This window comes from Ceratotherium simum, chromosome 5 (assembly GCF_057802395.1).
Source record: "Ceratotherium simum simum isolate JZ-2026a chromosome 5, ASM5780239v1, whole genome shotgun sequence".
In the NCBI taxonomy this organism is placed as follows: domain Eukaryota; kingdom Metazoa; phylum Chordata; class Mammalia; order Perissodactyla; family Rhinocerotidae; genus Ceratotherium; species Ceratotherium simum.
In genome coordinates, this window is record NC_141904.1 from 40,682,040 (window position 1) to 40,709,617 (window position 27,578).

The 27,578-nt window shown below is 45.3% G+C and overlaps 1 protein-coding gene across 1 annotated transcript in view; it reads left to right on the top strand.

Moving 5' to 3' along the window:
• Positions 1-27,578, top strand: part of ITGA9 (integrin subunit alpha 9) — a 331,030-nt gene that overhangs the window by 34,703 nt on the left and 268,749 nt on the right. The window contains exons 5-9 of the mRNA XM_004419499.3: positions 8,104-8,171; positions 16,475-16,604; positions 18,835-18,920; positions 21,462-21,530; positions 26,239-26,376. Of these exons, the coding sequence (XP_004419556.2) occupies positions 8,104-8,171; positions 16,475-16,604; positions 18,835-18,920; positions 21,462-21,530; positions 26,239-26,376 (491 nt within the window). The remainder of the gene's footprint in view (positions 1-8,103; positions 8,172-16,474; positions 16,605-18,834; positions 18,921-21,461; positions 21,531-26,238; positions 26,377-27,578) is intronic.

A 27,578-nucleotide genomic window follows, 5' to 3' on the forward strand; every position in this document is an offset into this window, starting at 1 on the left:
TAGATCACTCATTCAGATGTGAAGATTTTTTTTCTTTCTAATGCTGAAGGCTGTGGCTCCGCAGTTGATCAAAATCAATCAAGAGTCATTTACAAATGAAAAGCAATTGAGATTGTTTTGTTTTGTTGTGTTTTTGTTTTGTTTTGGAGAGAACCATAAAAGGCTAAGTTGATCCATTTAAACATTTAAGAACAAGCCATATAAATTTTTCTTAAGTAAAGAACTCTACATTTACATAGGATTTTATGGTTTCCAAAGAGCTTTCATAAACATTATCTCATTTAAGTAAATACAGCAAATTTAAAAACAAGCAGCTGCTGCTCTGTATTGTGTGCAGTTAAGGCGGAGAGGGACGCTGAGGGAGCGAGGGAGGGTGCTGAGGGGACAGCCAGGGCCAGAGGAGAAAGCTAGGTCTCTCGCAGTGACTCTTGGGCACAGGGAGCCCTGTCACGCTTTCCTTTTGGCGTCAAGAATTTTTATCTTGGACACACATACATTCTGTACCTCAAACCTGTTTCCATACATCGTATGGAATTATTGATTGCTTAAACTGCATCTTCTAATATTTTCCTTACCGAGTCCAAATTTTATGAATCTCCTCTTCTAAAATTGCATATCTGTGTGATGGCTGTCTTGGGTTTTGTTCCTGTCAGAGAAATTAACAGATTCAGGTTCACCTAACACTTATTGAACACCTACTGGGTGCCAGGTGTTGTGCTAGGTACTTAACATGGATGATCTTGCTGAGTAATCCCACCTTTTTGGGGTAAGTATTCTTATCTCCATTTTGCAGATGAGAAAACTGAGGCCCAGGGAGGTTGGTGAAGGTCACAAGCTTATTAAGCAGAAAGGTTGCTGGCTTTTAAGTTCAGAGTAGATTTCTTTGTACTACCTGTCCTGTTGAGATGTTGGTTTTCTTTGTGATTACTGGGGTGCCGTGGCCCATCACAGAGAAGAATCTCCTATTTTTTTAGTCATAATTTTATTTTACGAGTTTTTAGGACACTACACTGTAGACTTCTCAGTGCAGACTCTATGTTGGAGTTTTGCAATTATAGACACCAAATATAGGTAAGTCCCAGCACGTGTAGGGGGCGGACACAGTCCTTTAACCTGATAGAATTTTGCAGGGAGGCCGATCTGCTCTTCATCCTGGATCTTGCTTTACTCTGAGTATTTGGTTTAATATCTAAACAGTGATTTGACTGTCCAAGTTTAGTGATAATTATTTTGTACATCTGGAGCTTTGGTCGTAAAGTGAATTCTACTCACTTCTGAGCTGGGGTTCTCACTGAAATGTGACTGTCCCATGTTCAGGGTCATTTTTTTGGAGGGACAAAAGATAACACAATATACAGTGTCTTGGTCACTTTGGGCTGCATAACAAAAATACTCTAGACTGGGGTCACTTAACATTTCTTTCTCACTGTTCTGGAGGCTGAGAAGTCCAAGATCAAGGCCCTTGCTGATTCGGTGTCTGTTGAGGACTCTTCCTGGTTCAGAGATGGCAGTCTTCTCACTGTGTCCTCACGTGGTACAGAGCAGAGAGAAGCAGGCTCTCTGAGGACTCTGTTAAGGGCACTTAATCCCATTCATGGGGGCTCTGCCCTCCTGATCTCATCTCATCATAATTACCTCCCAAGGCCCCATCTCCTAATACCTTCACATTGGGGAGTATGGTTTTAACATATGAATTTTGGGGAGACACAAACAGTCCATAACACACAGTAAGTGGAATGTAGCTATACTATTACGTGCCTGTAATGTTGCTTGCCTCTGCTTCTGAAATAGGGAGTTGGCAAAATGGGTTACTAGATTCTGGGTAGAAGAAAGTATTTAAAGATTACAGAACATTAAAAAATTTTATTGTGAAAGATACATAAAATTTACCATTTTAACTATTTTTAAGTGTACAAGTTTGTGGTATTATGTACATTCACACCATTGTGCAGCCACCACCACCAATCTCCACAACTTTTTCATCTTCCCAAACTACAACTCTGTACCCATTAAACAGTAACTCCCCATTCCCCTTTTCTCCCTGGCCCCTGACAACTAGCATGCTACTTTGTCTCAAAGAATTTGACTACTCTAGGTACCTCATATAAGTGGAATCATACAATATTTGTCCTTTTGTGTTTGGCTTATTTCACTTAACATGATGTCATCAAGGCTCACCCACATTGTAGCATGTGTCGGAATTTCCTTCCTTTTTTTTTTTTTTTTTTTTGTGAGGAAGGTCAGCCCTGAGCTAACATCCACGCCAGTCCTCCTCCTTTTGCTGAGGAAGACCGGCTCTGAGCTAACGTCCACTGCCAATCCTCCTCCCTTTTTCTCCCCCCCAAAGCCCCAGTAGATAGTTGTGTGTCATAGTTGCACATCCTTCTAGTTGCTGTATGTGGGACGCAGCCTCAGCATGGCTGGAGAAGCGGTGTGTCGGTGCGCACCCAGTATCCGAACCTGGGCCACCAGGGCCGGAGCGTGCGCACTTAACCGCTAAGCCACGGGGCCGGCCCCAGAATTTCCTTCCTTTTTAAGGCTGAATAATATTCCGTTATATATATACCACATTTTGTTTATCCATTCATGCATCAATGGAAAACATTTTTTTAAATGGCAAGAATGTTATCACTGGAAATATGCTCTGTGGAGCATGACAGTGTGGCGGGAGCAGATTGGAAATGAGAAGCCTAGCTCTTTAGTCCTGACTCAGGCTAATTAGCTGTGTGGCTTTAAATAAACCACTTGCTCTCTCTGAGCAATAGTGTCTTCATCTGTGAAATGAATGGATAGGGTTAGAATTATAGGTGTTCTCCGAAGATCTTTTCCTCTCTTAAAGCCTCTTTCTCTAACTTAATTGTAAGTTTTGGCTTTATACAATTTGCATTTAATGCTGACCATAGCTTAATTGTCAATTATTTTGATAAAATGTTCTCCCTTCCTCTCTAACCTAGCTATTTAGATCATTTACTTTTTTTTTTTCTATTAGACTGTGGTCCCTTCTAACTGAGGGTAGTTTTGTCCTCTCTTTGGTTTTGTATGTTTAAGTGCCCTTTTTATTACTGGAGATCTGTCTGCCTGAATTCGCTGTCCTCTAAATTATTTAATTTTCAGTTATTTAGTGTTCACTCAGAAATTGAGCAAAAATTCAAAAATAATTTAAGACTGGCAAGCTGTTTTTTTCCTCTATCTTATTTCATGGCTAAGCTAAGGAACTATGGAAAAACAATTTTAAAATTGATATGTTAAAAAGACTAGCTTTGAAAGATGAAACTTTCTCAAATGGGTAGTAGGAAGAGAGATCATTAGGAACAATATATGTTACGCTATATGTATATCTTCATCTTTCCATGGGATGGTTTCATCCCACCAGTGTTTGGGAAAGATGCAAGTGACCCCACCCACTGTAGTTCTTGAATGAATTAAAATTCATTAGTGTAAGTCCCATGCACCGAGTTGCAGATTGTGAACATTTGGAAACTGGTATTTTTTTTCCCCTCTGAATTGCCTTCTGTGTAGACTGGATTTAGTAAAACCAGCAGCTAAACCAAGGAAAATACGACCATTTTTAGAATGGAGGAGCCATATAACTTAATGAATCAAAGTGTGTGACGCAGGCCAAGTGATTCAAACCCACCCATGGCAGACGGGCAGAAAGGCAACCTGTTTCCAACCTGTATTTCTAGGTCCCAGTGATTTCTCCCCCAGTGATTTCTAGGTCCTCAACCACATCTCTTGCTTCCCAGATTCTGTTCCCCCAAATGAACCTAGTTAGGTGTGTTACAGCATCTGTGAGCTGCTGTCATGCCAAGCCTGATTCTCCCTTGCTTCTTCGAGGCAGATAAATCTTTTGTTCTGCAGAGAAGAGGGAGGGAAGTAGCACATTGCAGTCCTCTCTCTTCCTGGCCACATCCTTGGGGCATTTGGAGACTGAGTGGGCGTGCCCAGGACAGCCCACTGTGGGGCCCCCGCAGCCTTTGTGTGCAGGAAAAATTCTCCCTGGGAACACAGGAGACTGCAAGTCCCACCCTGGTCCCTCCACCCTGCACTTCCTGGACTTCTGAATGGAGGGAGGGTGTGTGACCTGGGGGTTTCTTGGGGATGCTGTGCACCAGGCAGTCCCTAGTTTCCATGCTCACCTACCTCTCATAGCTCTATGGTAGAAGCTTCCCTGCCTTTTCAGGTCTAGGCAAGCACAATCAAGTTTTAGGATATGGGTATGGTACATAGGGTAGTCTACCGTACCTGTACCCTAGGCCTGTATGTGGACATTTGGAAAGTGGACTAGGGAGAAACCTCAACCTGACCTTTTTATATCATTTTTTTTTTTTGAAGAAGGAATCAGATTAAAATAACTGTGGTGCCCTTAACTCACAGAAGTAGCATTCAAAAGGGTGAAAACTCCTGTAGTGTGCTGTGGTCCAGTGTCTGTGTGTCTGGCCAGCGTCTCTTGGGAAAGCCCCCAGGCCCTGGCCTGGGCACTGATGATCGCCACGGCACCCTGAGGTGTCAGCTTACCTGTTGTGTGGCCTTGTTCACTTTACAAAGTGCTTTCTTAGATTACTGCTCACTTAATCAGGATTGTTAAATATCCAGCAGGCTGACACAAGGTGGTATATTTTTTCTCTTTCTTACTGAAAAGGAGCCGCTGAACTGGGCACAGAACTTGGGGTTCGGGTGGCCATGCTTGCACAATGGCGCTGCATCTCAAGATGTGGTTGATCAGGAATAGCTTTGAAGAGGCTGCTCTTGAGTCCTTCAGGGGGATTTGGCTTTTAGAAGAAGAGCACTTTGCATAAGGAGGGCTGGACTTGGACACAGGCACAGTGACTTCATGGGCCTGTGTCTCTGGGGTAGCCTGTCCCATCTGTGGCTCAGCGGCTCCTCTTGGGTATTTGAGGACAGTCAGTGAAGGGTCATGCCAGGGGGTGGGTGGGGATTGAAGGAATGGATCTGAGTATTCTGTCCAGTTCTTCCTGAGGCCCAAGAGGAGATGGGCTTGCCCAGTGTAGAATCAGCCAATCTAGGTTTTTGAAAGCCTAGAAAAATCCATCTTGTGGGCCCTTGTCCTGCTCCACCCACACCCACCACCATCTTTAGGCCTCTGGGGTTAGTGGTGGCACTGGGTAGAGAATCCAGGATTCCTGGTACCCAGAACACGACTCCTTTTCAAGCAAGGATGGAGTGGAGGTCAGGGAGTCAGCTAAGTTGGAAGACAGAAGGCAGGGCTGGAAAGTCAGGAGGGACAAGGGTCCAAAGTGAGCAGGCTAGAGAGTTCAGGTTCTTAGTGGCTGGAGGAATGTGCCTGATCCTCTTACCTCTCTGCCTGGGCCTTGGGTCTGTGCACAAAAGCATGCGTGTACCCCTTCCCTCAGCACATCATCATTAGCACACACAGTAGCTGGCATGGGGCTGGAGTTGGGGGCACTGAGATGAATAAACTCATCTTGGTGCTGACAGAACTGTGTGATGAACAAACACATTTTGTGATGGGGAGAGGGTATCATTTACCTTTACCTGCAAAGTCACCTGGACAGAGAAGCTGAGGAGAGGTTCTGGAAGGCTGTGGAAGGCTTGGAAGATGCAAGTGTCTAATCTAGTCATACCAATTAAGCCTTCCTAGACTAGAGTTGCCACAACTGCCCCCCAAATTTTGTGTGGTGGGATGGGATGGGGGTGGAAGCATTAGAACTGGATCCTATTCCAAGTTGAAGGAGTTAATCACAGAGTCACGGAAATTTCTGGAAGGTCAGAGCATGGCCTGTTTTCTAATCGGGAGTTATGGATACTAGTCAGGAACCACACACGGTTTGATTCCTTGCTCTAGAGCACCCTGAGATGGCAGATATAGACCCTGCGGTTTCAGAAATGTCCAAGCCAGTGGGATGATGCCTGCTTCCTGTGTGTCCCTGGCCCTCAGACCTCTGATGAGGCAGTCCCAGGGGAGACTGGGGCTGAGGGAGGGGTCCTGGTAAAAGGGCTTCACCTTGCAGGTCTTTTGCCTGGGGCTGGGGAGTGGGTACTCGCAGCTCCTGATATGTCTGTGGCCACCTCAGAAACCCTGCGTCCTGGTCCTGGCATAGAGCTCCCCAGTACGGTTTGGGGATGAGGTGAAGAAAGACAAGTTTTCATATCTACTCTTTTTGCAGTCCCTGGCACAAAAGAGACCTTGAAACTATTTTCTTTAAAACATGAAGGATTCCCACATAATTCGTATTCATGTCATAAATCTATGAGGCTGAACTGGTGTGTCCTGCACTGTAGTTTCATTCAGCTCCTGGGTTCTGAATTTCCTTTGTGTGTTTCATTTGTTTGCGAGTTACCGTTAGGTATTTAACCCCTCGAGTCAGTGGGGTGGATATGCTTTTTGCCAGACCGTCCAGATTTGATAGAACTGTTTGTTCGGGTTGGGACATTTTGATCCTTCTTGCCTTTGTGCTATTTGGTGTAGGATTTATTTTATTTCTTGCCATCATACGGTTTGATGCAGGATCTCTTTATGACTTTGCATACACCCCACTCGCAGCCCTGGTGCAAGATTTTGCAGAGAACAAACGAGTTCCGTTCATCGGGTTGCTTTCTGGCAGGCCTGTGAGTTCTCCTTGTAATAACAGGACAAGGCGGGAGGAACTGATTTAGCCCTCACACGGAAGAGGAGTAACTCAATTGACATTCCATTGTAATTCAGCAGTGGTTAATGGCCACTTAGTGGAAAATGTTACCAGGCTCTGTGGTGAGTGTTGTTAGAAACTGAATTACTCTGTATATTTCCCCAGGGCCCTTTTCCCCCTTCTCTTCCAGTAGACACTCTGAGCTGCAGGAAGTGGCATGTGTTGCAATCACAGCTTCATTGTTCCTTTGTATTATTTATTTTGTGTTTCAAAATTAAGTACATCGCTTTTAATGGTAGCAGAGACTTGCCAAGAGCCCAGGGGGTGGCATGGGGGTCCCTGGGTTATTTTGCTGGTGCCCAGGGGCAGCCGCCAGCCAGTGTCCAGCGATGTCAGTTTCACATGTAGTTAATTTGAGTCACCTGAGCTGAACATCTTTCCATCTCTATGTTTTTACCCCTGTAATTGTTTTAAACAGCTGGTCACTTCCTGGGGTTTGTGTAATCACTCACTTTGCAAAAGCTTTGATAGGCTACAGAGGGGGAAGGAAGGTGAGTATCTGAGTCCCAGCTTGGGCAGAATCCTGGCTTTGCCATTTACTAGCTGTGTGACCGTGGACAATTCACTTAACCTCTCTGAGCCTCAAGAGTTTTACGTGTTAACAAATGGCAATATGGGTTCCCAGGGATGAGGGATCAATTAAATGATATGACTGGAGGCACCTAGCACAGTGCCTGAACATGCTGAATACTCTTCCTTGCCGAATTAAAAATAAAACAGCAACAGAATGCCCCATTTGTCGGGTTGGAGTGTTGGAGCTGAGGGAGTTGTGGAGGAAGAGAATTTATCCATTAGTTTTCTTTTGACCTGGAAAGATCTCCCCTTTTCCTTCCACACAAGGAAGACAGAGGAGTCAGTGTGTAGCGTCACCATATGCTGCCAGTGATAGTGCAGCTGTGTGCTGGGGCAGGTCCAGTGGAGTCCCCTCTTCCTGCAGCCATGGGCTGTGATGGCTGGCTTCTGGTTGGATGGTAGGCAGCATATTGCCTCCAGCTATATGGAGTGTCTTTTGGGGAGGCTTGGTCGTCTTCCAGGGGACTCCACGCTGGGATGGCCACATCATTCCATTTCTGGGTCATGTTTTCAGCTCCTCCTTCCTACTGGGCTCTCTGTCCTTTCTGAAGTCAATGAAGTAGTTGTCACCAGCCTCCCACTTAATTACCGTGGCTGCTGCTCCTCTTTTCCTACATGCGTGGAGGAAGTTCGCTGGGGCATTTGGCAGCCTCACAACCTGATGGCACCAGAGCCTGGATTTTTGAGGTCTGCTGGATTCCTGAGACTGTCCTTCCACGCCCCAAGTCTGGATGGCGTCCCTGGGCCCAGCCCGCAGCAGCACACGGGGAAGTGGCCAGCACGCTTGGCTGCTCCACACACGACTGGCACACACTGATGAGGCTGTGGTTTGCTTCTCTTTCCCTCCCTCCCCCTCTAGAGTACAAGAAGAAGTACGGAGAGGAACACGGCTCCTGCCAGGCCGGGATAGCAGGCTTCTTCACCGAGGTGGGTGTCAGCTGTTTGGGCATTTCAGTTCTCTTGTTGGGGTTCATTTCCTTGCTGATTGTGACTGTGGTAGCCCTTTGAGATGAGTCTTCCAATGTCCCCACCTAAATGAACCGTGAGTGAGTAGATCCTGGTCCTCACATCCTGGGAAGGTTGTTGAAACTGGTGGGGGCAGCTGCTGGCCAGAGACCACTGGGCAGAGGGAGTGGGCTGGCTCATTTGGAGGGTACCCCTATTTGGACAATTTCTCTGGGAGTCAGCTTGACTCTGAGACCTGTGGAAGGAATTGATTAAAGGGGGCGTGCGTGAGGCAACGCTCAGTCAAGTTTGTGCCTCGTCCTTGACAGTTGTGAAGATACACTAAGCATCACCTCCTATCATTCCTCTCTTCTTAGTGGAGAGACTTGATTTTATGCACAGCTGCAACCATCCCCTTTCCCAAATTCTGGAGGACTGTAGACTTGAATGCGTATGTACCTATGCAGTCGTACCGTGACCTTTGGCTGGTGGTATGTTTTTAGGGACTATCTTATGTGATTCTTCCCTACTGTAAGTTTACCCATCATATCAACTCCTCATTTCTCAAACATTTTTGATGAGTGTCTGCCGTGTGCAAAGTTCCATGCTAGGCCCTGTAAGTGGCACCATCATCCATCTAGTTGCTTGGGCCAAAACAAAAAAAGTGCTTTTTACTTTATTTCTAATTCATCTGCAATCCTGTCGTTTTAACCTCCAAAACATGTCCCAAATATGACAGCTTTAATTACCACCATCATCACCCTTCTAGAAAAGCCAGTCGTCTCCTGGAGTAGCACTGGCCCTGAGTTGGTATCCGGGTGTCCATTCTTTTTTTTTTCTTTGTTATTATTGTAGTAAAATACACATATAAGTCACCATTTTATTTATTTATTTATTTATTTTTTTGTGAGGAAGATCGGCCCTGAGCTAACATCTGCCAATCCTCTTTTTGCTGAGGAAGACTGGCGCTGGGCTAACATCTGTGCCCATCTTCCTCCACTTTATATCGGACACTGCCACAGCATGGCTTGCCAAGCGGTGCGTCCGTGCGCGCCCGGGATCCAAACCCACGAACCCCGGGCCACCGCAGCGGAGCGCGCGCACTTAACCGCTTGCGCCACCGGGCCGGCCGCTATAAGTCACCATTTTCATAACCATTTTGAAGCGAACAATTCAGTAGTATTTAGTACGTTCACAGTGTTGTGCAACCATCACCTCTGTCTGGTTTCAGAACATTTTCGTCACCTCTGTTTGAATCCATTCTCTACCTCCACACTAAGTTTTCTGCACACCAGCCTGAGGAATCTTTCAAAATCAAACCCTGTCATTTTGACTCCATGGCTTCCCGTCACATGGTAGATGGAAATACAAACACTGTGTCTTGGCCCATGGGCCTGACTTTCTAACGCCAGCTCTCATTCACTAACTCCAGGACAACCCAGGGCTGCAGAAGGGGACTAGACATTGACCGAGAGAAAGGACCAGTAGCACCCACTGGTTTTCACAGCTTTCTGAAGAGCGCCCCTTCTGATAGGAGCAAAACTGCACACCCTAATTTCCGAAACTGCGATTTAAATTCAAAGAGAAAATAGGCAGTTGGCAACATAGTGTCTAATCCAGAAAACAAAATGGAGAAAGTAGAAAAGTGAGAAATTTTATTACCCTTCACTCTCAAACCAATAAATATGAGATGCTTCCCTGCCAACCCCCAAATTCCTTACCTTCAGTAATTCTTTATATCCATTCACTGTCCTTTTATGACAGCTCCACATGGAGTTCCATGCTAGGTCCTGTGGATGGCACCACCAATCTTCCAAGCTATTCAAACCAAAATGAAAAGATTCTTCTCTTACTCACTCTCCTACGTCCAAGCCATCAGCAGGTCCCACCTCCTATGCCCTCAAAACCTATCACAAAGACATCCATTTCTCTCCACCTCCACCGTCACCCCCCAGATCTAAGGCACAGCTGTCCTGCTCCTGGTCCACTGCAGAACCCTCCTGATTTCCTGTTTCCCACCTTGCCTCCTGACAGCCTATTCCCACACAGCAGCCATAACCAACTTTTTAGAAACAGGAAAAATATTGTGGTCCTCCTTTGCTCAGAACCTTCTGATGTCCTCTCATCGCACTTAGAATAAAATCTAGGCTTCTCCCCATGGCCTCCTAGGCCTTCCTACCTTTCCAGCCTCACCTATTACCTGGCCTGCCCCAGCTCACTGCCTCCAACCACAGTGACTTTCGGCTGCTGCAGAAACATGCCAGACTCCTGCTAGCAGCACTGTACTGGAGTTCCCCACACGTGGCATCTTGTGCACAAGCACATGTTTCGTTAGGAGAGATGTATAGCAGAGGAATTGGTCGGTTAAAAGCTATCCAGGGGCTGGCCCTGTGGCGTAGCAGTTAAGTGCGCGTGCTCTGCTCTGGCGGCCCGGGGCTCAGATCCTGGGCACGCACCGATGCACCGCTTGTCAAGCCATGCTGTGGCAGCGTCCCATATAAAATGGAGGAAGATGGGCACGCTGTTAGCCCAGGGCCAGTCTTCCTCAGCAAAAACAGGAGGATTGGTATGGATGTTAGCTCAGGTCTGATCTTCCTCACAAAAAAAAAGCTATCCAAATTTGAATTTTGACACATGCCGGCAAATTGCACTCCAGAAGTATTTACCAATTGACACTCCGACAAGTTGTGTGTCGTTGTCTCTATGTTTTCTCACCAACACTTAAAATTTTTGTCATTAAAAAAAAGATCTCATTTTTTATAATGCCCCTTTACCTGATTATGAGTGCAGTTTAGTATCCTTTTCAAATATTGGCCATTTGTATTTATTTTTCTGGAAATTGTTTATGTTCTTAGTCCATCCTGTTTTCTTTTAAATGGTTGTTTTACTGATTTTTAGGAACTTAATGTATTATCAACACTAATCGCTTATCTCTTACGTGTTGCAAAATTGTTTCATCAGTCTTTTACTTGTCTTTTAAGTTTGCTTATGGTGTTTTTATTGTACTGGCATTGAACATTCATATTGGTCAAATCTATCAGTCTTTTTCTTTCTGGATTCTACACCTCTCTCTTAGGCAGGTCATCCCCATCCTAAGACTATGAAGTATCCACCTATATTTTCTTCTAGTACTTTTATAGATTAAAAACAATATATCTTTAATCCATCTTGGATTTATTTTTGCAAACATTATATGGTAAAAACAAACCCCATTGTTTTCCTAAATGTATAGGTGATTGTTCTGTTACTGGTTTGTTAAACATTTTTTTCTATCCCCAGTGATTTGAAATACCATTTTGTCATATGTCAAGTTCACTCTCTTCTTCCATCTCAATAAGCATTTAGATTGTCTAACTTCTGTGGCTGTTGTTCCTCCAGGAAGGTCTATAAAGTATGACTCAACCCAGTAGGCCACAGGGAACCACTGTAAGTTCTCAAGCAGGTGATGGACATGGTGGATGGCAGTGCTGTAAGAAAGGCTGTTTGGGCTGCATGGGCCCAGGAGTTTGGAAGTGGGAGGCCTGGAGGGAGGCCCGGTAGGAGGCTGTGACGTGGTCCAGCCACAAAGCAACAGGGCAGAGTAGGAGGATGCTTTAGGAGTAGAAATGATTAGGGGAGTGGGAGAATATGAAGGCAGTGTCAGTGGGCTGGGTGGCCAGAGGACTGGGGTAGAGGAAGGAGGTTTTGAGTCAGGGTTCTGGAGCATGGTGGTGCCCTGGTGGAAAGGGGGCTGCCCTGGAAAGAATCCACTGGCAGAGGTAAACGAATGGATCTGATTTAGACATGTGTGGTGTGAGGAGATAGGCAGGACACTCACAGATGTTTTTAGAAGACATTTAGATACAGGGACTGGAACCCAGTCTGAGTTAGAAACTTAGATTTGTCCATTGCTGGTAACTTGCTGAGGGGACTGGGTGTGCTTAGCATGGGGCCAGCAGGGGTGTATGGAGGGGGTGGAGTGCCTCTTTCAGACACTGAGAGGGGAAAGTAGATTCATCACAGAAATGAGAACTTATCAGAGACGTTGATGGAGAACTAAGGGAGAGAAAGAGTTCCTAGGGAGGGGGTGTCTTTATGGTCTCACCAGCTGGAAAGTCAAGGAAGACAAGGGCATTAGGGCTGGGTGGAAGGAGGGCTTGGTTGGAAGAGTGGGAAGGGCAGAAGTGTGGATGGGAAACCCAGGTGGCTATGCAAGCTCAAGGTGACTGGGGAAATGAAAGGACGTGTTGAAACTCTAGGCTCTGGGATCCAGAGCCCAAGGAAACCGTGGTGTGTCAGCATGTGCTGGCTGGGCAGGAGCAAACAACAGTGGGGCCGAGGGGCATGGAGGGGCACAGGGGGATGGCAGTGAGTGGGAGGCTCAGTCCTCAGACTCGGTCATGCTGTCTCCTGGCTGCTCTGGGCTTTGGCCTCTGCTTCAGTTCCCAGGCTTTTGGCCTCCCTAAACAGGAGGTCTTTGAACTCGCAGCCTCCCTCGTTTCTGGAACTTCAGCTGTTGGAGGCTGAGCAGGAAATGTGGTTGAAGGGGTCAAGCAGCACTGACCCCCTCCTCTGCCCTCCTGCTGACCTCGTCACTTGGGCTTGCCTTTGCTGTGAGTTGTGCTGTCCCTGCACAGGGCAGGCGGCTGCCTCCCAAGCTGGGCGTGCTTCTGTGGCCTTCCGGACATGGCCATGTTGGCCCGAAGTACTCTGGCCCAAGGTGCCTGCTTGACCTGGAGGTCAGTGACCCTGGGGTTATCAAAGCTGTTTGAGTTATGGATACCACATGAGTTTTAGCCCATTGTTGAGGATAAAGGGAGAATGTTTTGGGAACTTTATTTTTGTAGCCTAGGATAACAGAGGTGATAGATACCCCTAAGCAGCAAGAGAAGACATGGACCAACCCCGCCAGTGTTTGAGCACCACTGTGGAAGCCTGGAGACATCTGGGCGGAAGTCTGTTCTGCAAGACTTCTTTTATAGATCTCAATCACTCTTTTGCCCCTCTCTTGTGCCCACTTGCAGTGTACAAAGAAAAACCTGTGGCTTCTCTCAGACATACCCAGATACCCCTGTACCTCTGGAGGGTCTGCTAATAAATGCACCCTGGGAAAAGGCCCATGCTGGTTACTGAAGGGATTCCACACACTTAATTTAGGCAGTGGTGGCCCTTGGCTTGAGGAGAAGCTTGTGTTTCTGTGTGTGACATTTGCATTGGCTATTCTTGGGTGGTGGAAAGCATTGATAACATTTTCCTGGCCCTTGTGAACAGTGCTGAAAGGGCAAAGGCATCGTCCATAGTGAATGGAAAAAGCCAAATATGAGGGAGTTCCAAGAAGATGCTGTTTCCCTGCCCCCTCTCCTCGCCCCAGCTCCTAGGGTCTCAGGCTTGGCCTCGGTTTATCTGGTTTGAACTGAAGGGAAAAGGGGGCATGAGCACTAAGAGGAGAAGGGAAAAAACAAGGGCTGTTTTAAAGGTTTTTGAGGAGAGGGATTACTTTGTCTTATCCTCTGTAATGTTTGAGAGAGGGGTTGCAGGGATATGTTAGACAAATTTCTCAACTTTTATCCTGGATTAATTTAAATCATCAGCCACATGTCTGCTGCCTGGTGTCCTGAAGAGCCTTGCAGGCCTCTGGTGATGCTCAGAGCTTGGGCTTAAAAAGAGCTGCAGGTGGAGAAAGCTCTACGCTGTGTATACAGCTGGAACGGGGGGTATTGCTCATTGTCTTCTTCCATGTCTGGGTGTTTGGACACTGATTACAAATTCCCTTCTGAGCTCAAGACCAAGGAAAAAGTCTCTCTCCTCTGATGAACTGATCATTTGTCTTTCTCACACCCCTTCTAGAACCAGCACAGTCTTTTACACAGAACAGATGAGTGTAAGAGGAATGAATGAATGAATGAATGAACAAGTGAATGCACTGCCTGTGTTTTCTCAGTGATGAGTCCTGAGTGCCGAAAGTGATATATTTTTATAAAACAGTGAGATACCTCTGAGAGTGTTGGGCTTAGCAGCAGCAGCTTCCGTCGAGGTGGGTAGGATCTCGGAACCTTAAAATGAAGTGCTCCTCAGCAATCCTTCTTGGGCCACACCTTCCTGAATTATCAAGAGCACACCATTCAGGCAGGAATCGGTGGCTTTTGTTCCATCTGTGCTCATACCCTACTCTTTGTTGAGGTTCTTTCCCAAATCGACCACAGAGTGCGTGTTGTTCAGAGCATTGAAGATACCACTGGTATCGTGGCTGTCACACGGTTGCTTGGCCGCCTGCGTGCTCTATCCTCTTGTCTCCAGTTTTCTCTTCAGATGTTTCTGGCTTTTTCAGATTTGCTCCCTGGGAATTCAGTGCGACTTTATGAACTGTCATCAGAAATTCAGAATCCTTATGGCAGATCTAGCCTCCAGGGACTTGACGGAAACCAGTAGCTTCTGACAGTGGTGAGGCCAGCTCTGCAGAGGGAGGCGTCAGCCCGGAAGGAGGTTTCTGAAATATAACAGTGTGGGGACTCCAAAGGCCAAGGGATGGGGGTGGGTGTGTTTCAGTAGTGGGAGGCATGTGTCCGTCATCTCCACGAGCCTAGATGACCTGTACCTTGGGGGTTTTGTACAGCCAGGGGGTTTCCTCTAAAATTGTATTTATTTTAACCCTTTTCGATATAATTTTTTCTAAAACATTTTATACATTTCCATGTTGCCTTACCTTGGGAATGTCATACAAAGGGACTTTATTGATCTGTGTATCTAGGGTAAGCTTTCATATATAATAATAGATTCTTAATAAATGTTAAGTGAAAAATTAATGATTTTGTTAGAAAAATAATTTTTATTTCTTATTGCAGTGTAGATACTTTAGAAAATATAGATAATCCAAAAGAAAGGATTCCCTGTTGGAGAAGGAAGGAATGAAGTCCTCAGCCAGGGACACCAATGGGTGTGAGGCTGCAATGGATGCCTGCCTTCCCCTTGGCCCACCGCAGCCTCCGCAGGATGTGTGCTCCGTTGTAACGCTTGTACGATATCATCTCCTGAATGCTTTTTGCATTTTCTGTGCCTTCCTTGTCAGGGTTTTATCAATGTGTTTTTCAAAAATCTGGAACAAGGAAAGTAAACTTTAGGGAGAGAGAGAGATTCCCATAATCCTATTACCCTGTGGGAAAAACCATAAGCATTTTGGGGCTTATCCTTCTGGTCTTTGTCTAGATTATTTTTTTCCTTTCACGAGACACGATCATAGCATACATATTGTTTGGTATCTCCTTTTTAACTCAGCAACACTTTGTGACTATCTCTCAGTGCCATAAGATCTTCTACAGTATTTTTAATGCAGCGGAATTCTGTTGAATGGATGTACCATGATTTAGAATCCCTATTGTTAGATATTTAAGTCATTTCCAACTTTTATTAGCACAGTTATGATGCATCTTCTTGTGGTAAAACCATGTGGATATTGGTGCTGACTTTCTTAGGTAACTGAATTATTTTTGAGCACTAGATTATCTTCACTGTTGGTCATTAGCTAGGTCTGTAGCACAAACGTGCTCTCAGGCCTGCATCCTCAACAGGCCTGAGAGCCTGTTGCCTCTAATCTAAATGCTAGAGACAGCTGTGTCTTTGTGTTCCAGGGTCTGTTTTTAATAGTAGTACTGTCTCTTGCTGTCTGTGGTCTCTTCTCTTTCCAGTCTACATCCTTTCCGTTATTGGGCCTCTCTGCTCTCTTGTTTTTGTTCTTTCAAGTTTACAGTGGGCCTTAGTGGCCAGAAAACCCAGCCTTAGAACCATTCCTGAGAAGAGAGTCCTGAGTGAGGGCTGGAGGGGATTTCCCTGGAGTGTTAGTACACGGTTTTTGCAAAGCTGATCACTGTTTCCCTCTTGCTCTATATGGAGTAGAGGTGAGGTTGCTGGAGAGCAGGGCTGGAGGCCAGGCTAAGTGAGGTGGTGGTGTCTTTTCATGAGCGTTGTTCCTGGAATTCTGCAGTTTAGGACAATGACAGATCTTTGCTGTTTCCTTGTTTGATCCCAGTGTAGAGGTGAGGAACTACGTGCAGCCTTATCTGTCGGTAGGAGAGGGACCTGGTATGTTGTTCATTGTCTCATCTTGTCTTTAGTCCTGATAATCCCATCTGTACCATAGATTCCATAATGCCGGGGAATCTGGTGAAATATTTTTTATTGTTCAGCAGAAGAAAGTCCTTGGTGAGGGATCTTTAATTCTGAGTTCTTTGTCGTGATGGTGGTTCTCATCACACAGCCTATTCCCCTCTTCAGCTTCCTTCCCTGTTTACCTTTGGGTTTCTCTTCGGTAGGAGCTGGTGGTGATGGGCGCCCCGGGGTCATTTTATTGGGCTGGGACGGTCAAAGTGCTGAACCTTACGGACAACACTTATTTCAAACTGAATGATGAAGCGATCATGAACAGGCGGTACACGTACTTGGGTGAGTAGCTCGGGGAGCTGACAGGTAAGGGGAAATGGGAGTGATTACCACCAAGCTCACAAATTATTGCTTTACGGGTAGAAAGATGAGTTTGTTGCTTTTACATCTATTGTTCTAATTAGTTACATTTTTAGCTAGGGTACCTTAACATGGAGCCCCACACATGGAAGGTAGAGAGGAGAACGAAGAAGGGGACTGAATTAAAACAATGTGATTTAATTAAAAAGCTGAAATTGAACCTCTAGGGAAGCAAACATTTTATTTTTTTATTTTGGCAATTACTCAAGTTCAGATCATCAGATACAAAATGAGGGCAGTAGAATCCTGGTTTTCCATGCATTCCTTTGGATAAGGTCTCTGCTTCCTGGTCACAAAACTGGTTGTAAATAGAAATAACAGGAACCAGAAACTATCATGACAGATGGCAACCTAATGCTGAAGTTTAATTAAAAGCTCAGAAAATTTTCTCAATCCTTTTAATCTTCTAGAAAGAAGATGGATGCAATTTAAGTTAGCAGCCACCAGGCAAGGATGACTCCAGGACAAGACCATGCCTATTTAAGGACGCAGATAGGCAGTCTTTGCTTGTGTACATGACAACTGTACATGACTCTTTTCTTTCATTCATGCCTTAAATGCTATAATTCTGGACTGAAAATGAAGCTAAATTTAGAAAGGCCTGATGATGAGAAAACAATGCTTTTCACACTCATTACATATGACTTAAATCTGGGGGAGCCCCTGACCCCCTTTGTGCGTGGAGATTCACTTGTGAGATGGCAGTAGGGAGTTGTTGACTTGCCTTTTTCCGTCTAGCTGCAAATTTTGGTGCAGGGTAGGGACTTAACACAGGAGTATTAGGTCAGAGAGTGAAGAGAAGGCAAGAGCCTGGATAGGTCCTAGGGCCCATCGCTTCTCCCTGTGGACCAAACAGAGGCCCTTATTGCTGCAGGGATTGCGAGGGTCACTAGAGGCTGTGGTGTCACTCATAATACTCTCAGCTAATGTGAGCCTCCAGTCTAAGGGAAATTAGCCATGTGGTGAATAAAAGTTGATCACGATATGGTGTTATCACAAAACCCACACAGCTTATGATCACACCTAGGGTTTGAGGGTGATGACAAGGTTTGGAAAATATATGGTAGCCTGCACAGGGTTTCTGCCAAGGGGAGAGCTTTCAGCCTGCCGGCAAGGCTCTCAGAAAGCAGGAGACATTTAGACTAAGCTCAGACAAATTTTACTTGTGCTTCTAGATTCCTTTTCCATCAAGATTCTTTGCTCATCCATCCACCCACCCACCCACCCACCCATGCACCTGCTGTCAACTTTTTTCTGCCTTTTCTTAGGAGGGAGTGTGCCATAATGGTTAACAACAGGGGCTTTTGAGACACAGATTGGAATTGAATCTTGCTGTGTGATCTTGGGCATGTTGCTTAACCGCATTTAGTCCCTGTTCCACATCTGTAGAATGGAAGAAATGATCATACCTTCCTCATAGAGTTGTGAGATTAAAAGAGATGATGGCATCCAAAGATACGTATAAGAATGTTCATAGCAGCCTTACTCACGATAGCCCCCAAATGGGAACAACCCAAATGCCTAGCAGCGGGAAAAAATTAAAGATATTGTGTTCATGCAATGGAACATTACTCAACAATAAAAAGAAACAATTCCTACACTTAACAGTATGGATGAATGTCACAGATGTTATGTTGAGTGAAGTTCTAGAACAAGCAAACCTATTATATAGTGATAGAAATCAGAATAGTGACTACATGTGGGGGTATTGACTGGGAGAAGAAATGAGAGAACCTTCTGGGGTTATGGTTCTGTGGTTGTATTCATTCTGGGTGGTGTTTGCATGGTTATGTATGTGTGTTCACATTTGTTAAATTTGACACTTCAGATCTGTGTACTTTATGAAAATTATATCTCAGAAGGAAAAACAGATATCAAGTATTTAGCACAGTACCTGCTCCAAAGATAACAATCAGAATGCTTTCTTTCCTGCCCTAATGTCTTTGTGAACATGTCTTTTTGTGAGATGAGCCATTTCAGCATGAGAAGAGTGACAGCTGCCATTTGTTCCCTGGTAATTTATGTTCCAGGAATAACTGGATCATAATTGCCCAGATAAGGAATTCTTGAGAAACTTTTTCCTCTGATGGATCTTTTTCTTCCCTGCTCTTCTTTCTCAATCCCATCCTTGGTTTCTGCCCATCCTTTTCAGGTTATGCAGTTACCGCCGGCCACTTCTCTCACATGTCCACCACTGATGTGGTCGGAGGTGCCCCACAGGACGAAGGCGTCGGAAAGGTAAGGAGGAAAGTCTGTGGAATAGCATGGGGTCAGACAGAAGGTGGGAGCATGCTGCTGCTGTTATAGAGGTTGACAACTTACTTTGAACTGAACATTTTGCTGACTGGCTGGAAGGTAAGTGATGAAGCATTGAGGAACCTCCTGTCTTCCAACCATTTTTGAGAATTTACCTTGAAAGCTTAATCAGCGTGTGAATACCGCTCCCAGACCTCTCCATTCTCCGCATATTCTCATCTGAGAATGTTTTTCACAGCTGACTCTGTGTGTGTGAGAGATTATTAAGACTGACCCCTGGCATCATGGCATCCTCCAAAGTAATGATGTCCAGCGCCATCCAACTTCAAATCCTCCACTCTCCTGAACCCTTCCCGAGTTTGACTTTGACTTAATGGAGCCAGGTCTTGTCCCAGATATCTTGGGGCTTTATTTAGCTTTGGGCCAAGATTCTCATATTTATTTCCCCAGTATTTTAGAATTAAGACTGGTTCAGCCGAAAGGCTGGACTGGGAATACAGTCATGTGCTGTATAATGGTGTTTTGGTCAACAATGGACCGCATATGCGATAGTGGTCTCATAAGATTGGTACCATACGACCCAAGTATGTAGTAGGCTATACCATCTACATTTGTGTAAGTACACATGATATTCACACAATTACGAAATTGCCTAACGACAGTATTTCTCGGAATGTGTCCCTGTTGTTAAGCAACGCATGACTATATATGAGTCACTTTCCCTAAAATATCTTCCCTGAGTGGAGAAAAGACCCCATGGATCTGGGGTAGCTGAGTCCCTTTGGAAATGATGGCCTCTACGGGGCCTGAAGTATGGAGAACTATGCTTTTTGGATCTTTAGCTCCAGGGTACAGGAAATCCAGATTGAGTAGGTCCACATGAGTCAGGAATCTGCATTTTTAACAAGCTCCATAGGTTGTCTGATAGGAAAGACTGGACAGAGGAATGATCTTTGGATCTGAGTCCATAGGGGTGGACCTATGATAGAATCTGGCCATATCTCTGGGGGCTTGGAGAAATGGAGTCTGGATTCTGGAGAGGGCCAGGTAGGCCAAGACCACCGTTAATTGGAGCCTTTAGCCAGGATGTCAGTATGATAGGCTGATTAGGCATTCACGAGGGTTATTTTCCTGGATCGTCCTGGGCAGGAGTTGGGAGCCATGTTTCTTGAGCATGTGCCTCCCTCCCCAATAACACTGATGCTATGGGGAAAGGTTCTTTAAAAATGAAATCAGATAAAAACCCACGGCACTGAGCAGGGGGAAGGCATGCAGATGAACTCTGATAACTTCAAAAAAGAGGTGAGTCTTTCTGTGTCACATGAATTCCTCTACATGGTGGAGGGAAAAAGCACTAAAAGCTGTCCCCACATTGATATTGTCTTTTGGGGGAGGAGCTGCGTGCAACCAGGCGTCTCTGTAGTGTTGGTAAAAATGCTTAGCTCCCAGTTCACAGTGATGTGGGTGCCTTGGTGTTGAATAGAGCAGCTTTCTTTTCTCACCAATTGCTGAAAACTTGATCTAATTTTATAGATTTCTCTTTAGGTGGTTGTGACAACTGCATAGTCCCTGTCAAGTCTTAAGATGAAAGTTGTATTTATAACTGATAGAGCCAGACAGAGAGAATCCTAGATCCAGTTAACAAAAAAGAACATGAAAATGCTTCTTTCAGTCGGACCACAGGAAAGGCACTGGGGAAACTGGTCGTAGTTGACAAAGTTGCTGACTGTTCCACATTCCCAGGGTTGGGAGCTGGTACGGATTTGATTCCCAAGAACCCCAACACGGATCTCTGGCCTTCAGGATTTGGGTGGTTCTTCATTTCTGGTGTCAGGGCACGAAAGCATTCACACTAGGATGATGGTTCCTTACCTGATGGGAGGGTTTCCTGCTGTGGTTCTCTTTTTATGGAACCAGAACTTCCATAGTCATGTCATTTAGGAAGTTCCACATGAAAGATCCTCCTTGTGGTGGAGATTTATGGTGTAAATGCATATAATAAAGGCTCTGAAACGTCTCCTGGGAAGCATTTATTTAATGTTTAATCCTGGCATTTCCCAAACTAAACTCATATTTACCCAAGCAGATCTCACAGTGCTAATGTTCTGTGGAATCGCTTTGGAAAACTTCTTTGTCTAAAATTCTCACCTGTGTCCCTCTGTCTCATATTGTGATACCTGCTAAAGCTCTAATAGGAATGAAGGAAATGTTTCAAGGAAGAAAATACTTCTTCCAGGAGTTGACTTGTTTACTAGTAATTTGGAAGCTCCTTGGATCTTACTGTGCGTGGCTTCCACAAACAATGTGGTTCAGGAGCAGTGGAGGTGATTTCTGCCTCAGTGTTGAAGGACACTTTCTTTGTAGAGTTGGTAACGTGAGCTCTGCCAACTTCTTTATTATCAGCTATTGTAAGCACACCTGCCATGTGTCTGATCGGGCATTTAAATAGGACTCCCAGGAGGATGCTCATAAGTATCTTTGGTCATTGCTTTCTTAACTGGATTTTTCTTTTTCATTCCATAGGTTTATATTTTTAGAGCTGACCGAAGATCAGGCACCTTAATTAAGATTTTTCAGGCATCAGGTAAAAAGGTGAGATTCTTGGTATAGTGTTTTGTTGTTGTTTGAGAGATGTCATCTTGAGGGAATCAGTTCTTACTTTTTAGAAAGTTGGTTTAAAGGCCCCATCTCTACCCTACATTTGTATTGTGATTCTCTCTGCATGTTGGTGCCTTTAGCTTCTCAACATTGTGTGTAACCTGCAGACTCATAGGATTCATGCTTGTTGTAGGAGACGTGTAGCGAGATGAGTTTGTATGTAGCCAAGTTACAGCATAGAGACTTAAAAGGTTGTCCATAGTTCAGACACTGTCATCAAAATTATTGCATGCTGTTTCCCTCTGCCTTTCTTTGCCTCTCTGTCCCTCTCTGTCTGTCTTTCTCTCATACATACACATCTATACCTCCAGAGAGATCAGGCTCTGTTGAGTACAGGTAGCAAACTCATGGTATAGGACTGATTACTTTCAGAGGAGGCACTTAGACAAATGGTTCTCACTCTCCCTACCTCACCAACTCAGCGCTGTCCCCTCCTCCTCGCATCCTGAGCCCACCGCCACCATTGCCATGGGGACTGTTGTCACACAAAGAAAAACCAAAAAAAAAAAAGAATCACCCAGTTCCTTTTTAGAACCTTGGAATAGAAATAGCTCGGGAAGGCTGCCCTGAAATTAGTCCTGGGCAAGGTTCATCTGCCTGTGTCATCTTGTCGTCCTCACCCCGTTGCTAATCCTAATTCCTATAAGTTTCCATTATACTGCACCATAGTCTGAGATTAAGCCAGGTGGAGATTCCTTTGATTAATAAGCCACATCTTTTGTGAACTTGTCATGCACACCTTAGTGTGGCTTAATCAGCAGGATTGTTTAGCGAAATTGGCTACTCTAACGGGACACAAGTTTAGGCTGGGAGGTGTGGGGGGTAATTTGGAGGCTGGTCTTGGTGGAGGCCTTCGTGAGCTCTGTGAAGAAGCCCAGGATGCCTGGGACTTGGGAGGGAGATTCTCGGAGATAGGAGAATGTCAGAAGGTGATTTTGCCCACCAGGACCCTAAGAAAAGGGAGAAAGAGTGATTGTTTCACTTCTGGGTGGACTGTGTGCCCCAGCCCCAATTCAGGTCCTGCTATGAGTTAGAGCTGCTGTATGCCAGCCTGGCACCATTACATATTCTTCTGATGGTGAATCTTCTTGTGAGTTCCAAAAATCCCACTCACAAGTAGAACTTTTTACAATTTTAACAACCTTAGTATGTATACTTAGCATATAATTGTCATAATCTTTGCAATAAAAAATGCATTGCCAAACTCAGTTTTATAAAGTTTTCCCTGAGAGCAGTTCTGCATTCCCCTGAGAACTGGGCTGGCCTGTGTTATTTTAACATTTCCAAAACCCCAAAGCAACAACACTGGAAAATGACTGTGAGCAATTCTGCAAAAAAAAGTTTTCCAAGCACCCCTAAGGTTAGAAAAGAAAGAACTCGATGCCATTTGTGATCAGAAGTGTCCCAGAAAGCAAGTAGGATCTAAGTGCTGCTAAGCCTAACATTTTACATCTTTCTCCAAAAAATAGTAAATGGGTGAGTGTGTTTACTGTGGAAAACCCAAATCCCCACTGCTTCCCTTCAAATGTACCTGGGCTCTGAAAGCATAAAATTAAGGGATTCTTGGGCCGGCTCCGTGGCTTAGTGGTTAAGTGCGCGCGCTCCGCTGCTGGTGGCCTGGGTTCGGATCCCGGGCGTGCACCGAGGCACTGCTTCTCCGGCCATGCTGAGGCTGCGTCCCACATACAGCAACTAGAAGGATATGCAGCTATGACATACAACTATCTACTGGGGCTTTGGGGGGAAGAAAATAAATAAATAAAATCTTTAAGGGATTCTTTTTTCCCCCAGATACATTGGGATATAATTGACATATAACAGCGAGTAAGTTTAAGGTGTGCAACATGATGATTTGATAATTTGATACACATATATATTGCAAAATGGTTACCACAATAAGGTTAGTTAACACATCTAGCACCTCACATAACTACTATTTTTTAAAGGACTCTTTAAAGTGATTTGTGGAGCTTAAACACACTTATCCCCTGTTTTCAGAATATTTTCATGTTTAACGGTAGCCGTGCCTCCCTACCTGCTTCCTCCTTCCACCCTTCTACTCCCTGCTATCGATGCCCAGGACAGACCCAGTTAATGCCTGTCATCCTGACATCATTAACAATTTTTATCGTGCCCTCTCTCCTTCTCAGATACCTCATGGTTTGGATGATAACTTACACGGCCACCCATCTATGATGGTCATGGTCAGGTTTTGGGGAGTAGATTTGAGAGTGGGTGATGTGAGAGGTGAACATTTGAGAACTCGTTGTCCACACTTCCTGTGGAAAAGTCCGTGGAGCTCCAGGACAGACACGCTGGCATGTCTGCTTGAATGTCCTTATTATGGCCTGAGGGGACTAAAGAGCCAGGTGTTCCGCCTTCAGCTCCATAGCTGTGCTGCTTTTGATTTTCTTTAGGGCTGTCTTGCCCTTACCTTGCACCGTTTCCAGAGTTACTGCTTCCTTCTGCCACTCGCTTTTGCCCTCTTGTTTCACAGTCTTCTAGCTTTACCCTATCATCATCTTTCTGATTTTGAAACAGACCATTACACTCTTTATACATCTTCTTCTTCTTTTTGCCAGAAGACATGAGAAATTCTTGTCTCTCTGACTTCTCCACTATTTCATAGGGAAGGGACATGAGCCCAGGCTTTCAAAGGATGCCTTTAGCTTTACCCGTGTCTGGAGCCACACACACAGAGGAGGGTTCCAACTCAGTAAACCACTGGTCCACTTCTGCTTTTGTTTGGCCAGAATTTAGTCAGATAGTCCTGTCTCCTGGCCTCACCATAAGAAAAGAAAACCAAACGGTTCTGGTCTCTATGGCTGGATAGCCATCATATAGTACACATGAGAAATCACCAATATGTGTGCAGTTCAGATGTTAATATAGACACATGTACTCACATTTACAGGCTGATGGGAGAGCTCTGATCAAGGAACACTCACCCCAAAGCATGTCCTTGCCGTATCAAACCTTTATTGAGTTAACAGAGTATGTGAAGTGTTTGTATGTCAAAACTTTGTTAGGAAACTTCATGTACAGGGATTTCTGGTTGAACACCGATGAAGATGCCAAGTTAAGTAGCCCACTGGAAGGAAACAAATAGTTCCCCTGGGGATCAGCCAGAGAGAACAGCCGCAGCTTCATCTTCGGGGCCTCGCCTGGGTCTCACCGGTTTTTTTTTTAACTGAAGTCCGGATAGGGAGATGGACAAGGCCGCTGAATCAGTGACCAGCAACTTGGTTCTGTCCCGCCACCTCCTGAGATTCTAAATCTTCTCTGTGCCCTTCTCTCTTAGGAATGGGTGGTTGTAGGGGGTGGTGTGTGTGGGTTGAGTGGACGTGGCCTTGGCATGTGACAGGGAAGGACTTTGAGTCTTCCTGTCCCAGGGTTAGTTGCAGGAACTAGACTGGAGTGCCCTCCATCTCTGTCAAACTCCCTGGGTTAGCTGCCAACAGACTCCAACAGCAAAAGAAATTGCTTGTTGACGTCAATAAGCCCGGAGGCCTTTTATTTGAAAACCTTTATTTTAAAAGGAGAGCTTTTAAAACACACACACACACACACACACACACACACACACGCACACATGCACAAAGAGGTTGCAAACTGGCAGCCTTCGGAAAGGATCCAGCCAACAAAAATTTTTGTTTGGCCTGTAGGGTATGTTTGTTTATTATTTTTTAATATGAATTAGTTGCCAGCATTTCAAAAATAGGTGCTTCAAATAAAATTTTAGATTTTTGGCTTTTCTTGAAAAATGGGAAGGTTAGCCTTGTCTGGGTCAGCCTTCCTCACAGCAGCAGTTGACTGCAGCTGGGTAGGAGCTTCTCCTTTAGCTGGGTCTGTGGACTCCAGTTTGCCACAGTCTCCACCACTCCCTGTTATTTCTTAGAAGGAACTGAAGCCAAGTGTCACTTGCCACCTATAAACCTAGTTGCACTGTTATTTGTTTTTTCTTATACCTGTTATATCACCTGCCTGGATCCCATTGGCATTTGGGTTTGAGACCCTTGATTTAAATAATAGATGCTAGATAAAGCTATGATTAAGGAAAAACCAATATAACCTGGTTGTGTTCCCTCATCCTTCAAATCGTCTTATGAGTTGTACCTTTTTCTGTCACTTCAGCTCATGCCTTCCTAACCAATCTTTAGCTATGCACAAGACTCAGAGATGGCAGTCTATTTCCCCATGTAACATTTATTTTCATGCCTGACTTGTGTTCTGAAATTTCTTATTCCTACTTGCTTGGCCTTGTCAAATGTCTGATACACAAGTCACTTTTATTATGGCTGTGACCTATATTTGCAACCTCAGCTTGCATTTTTAAAACAGTACCTCATTCTCCGGGGATCAGTCCATTTCTTTTCCCCTTGGTAGGGCTCCAGAGAAGGGGACTCGAGCCTGTTAGCTTTGGTCTCACGTTGACTGGGGCCTCTGCATCGCTGCCGGAAGGCCCAGGAAGTCAGATATTTCACTGTTGGCCTAGGCATTCTGGCTTCCAGGGCAGCGCAGCTGTCACAACCTCGAGGGCCTTGGGAGCAAATGTTTCTGAAGCCAGCGGGCTGGAGGAGAGCGAGGGCCTTGTGTGTGTTGCAGACACTGAACGCTTTGTTGCAACTCGACTTGGTTGCAGATGGGCTCTTACTTCGGCTCCTCCTTATGCGCAGTTGACCTGAATGCGGACGGCCTCTCTGACCTGCTGGTGGGGGCCCCCATGTTTTCTGAGATCAGGGACGAGGGGCAGGTCACCGTCTACATCAACAGAGGAAATGTGAGTACAGTGCTGGGCAACAAGTGGATGGGGTGCGGGAGAGGGACATTTGTCTGGCGAGAGTGACTGAGCACCCCCCTGGGCCTTGCTCTAGGCCCCATGACCCAGATGAGGTGAGAAGATGTGTGTCCTACCTTTAGAAAGCTCAATGTTGCATTAATGGAAAGTTATACACAGTGTTATGACTGCAAAGATATAGGGGTCAAGAAGTCTTAAAGACTATGGTTTGAGTGCTCACTATATACCAGGAACTGTTCCTTTTGCTTTCTGTGAAGGATTTCAGTGTAATGTGTACATGGTGTCAGGGGTCCCCATTTTTCAGGTGAAAAAACTGAAGCCCAGAGAGGTTAAGTAACCTGCCCCAAATCACACAACTAAGAAGTGGTGCGGCTGGGATTTGAACCTAGGCAAGCTGGCTTCAGAGCTGGCATGCTTCATCTCTAGGTTATGCTGCCTCCCTGGGAGTATGTACACCATCTGCCTAAGGAAGCAGAGAAGGCTTCTCAGAGGACACAATGGCTGGGAGGAATCTTGAAGAAGGAGGAGGAGTTAGGCAGACAGGCAGGAGTGGGCCTGGAGCTGGGCAAGTGGGTTGAGATGTGAGGCAGCAGGACCATTTAGTTCAGCATGGTGGGACTGAGGGGCTGGGTAGGGGCCAATGCTGTGGCCAAGGGCCGTAATCATGATGTCCCTTATTCTGCAGAACCATGAAAAGGATGTGACCAGGTCAGAAAGATGCCTCTGCCCCTCTGCAGCAGAGTGGAGGGTGGGCAGGGGCCGGGGGAGAACAGTGCATCAGTGGAGGCAGGAGACCAGTGGGAAAGCAGAATCTTTTCAGGATCTAGAAGTAAGAGTGTTCAACAAGAGGGAAGTGGTTAAATAAATAAATTCTGTTACCACCAGCCTTTTAGCTAACATGAGAACATGCTTCTGAGATAGTGAAAAAGCAGAATAAAAATTGCAAATACAAACCACCTTTAAAAATACATAGAGAATGTTAATAACAGATCTCTCTGGGTGATGGTGCTTGGGTAGATTTTTAGTTTTATCTTTATCCAAATAGCGAGAATGTAATATCTTCACAATCAAAAAAATCAGTAAAAGTGTACTTGTAAGCAATGACCAAGATGCTAGTTATCCCAAATGGGAGGGGGTGGGGGGTGCTTGACTATAACTAGGTGGGCTGAAGCCAGAAAGAAAGG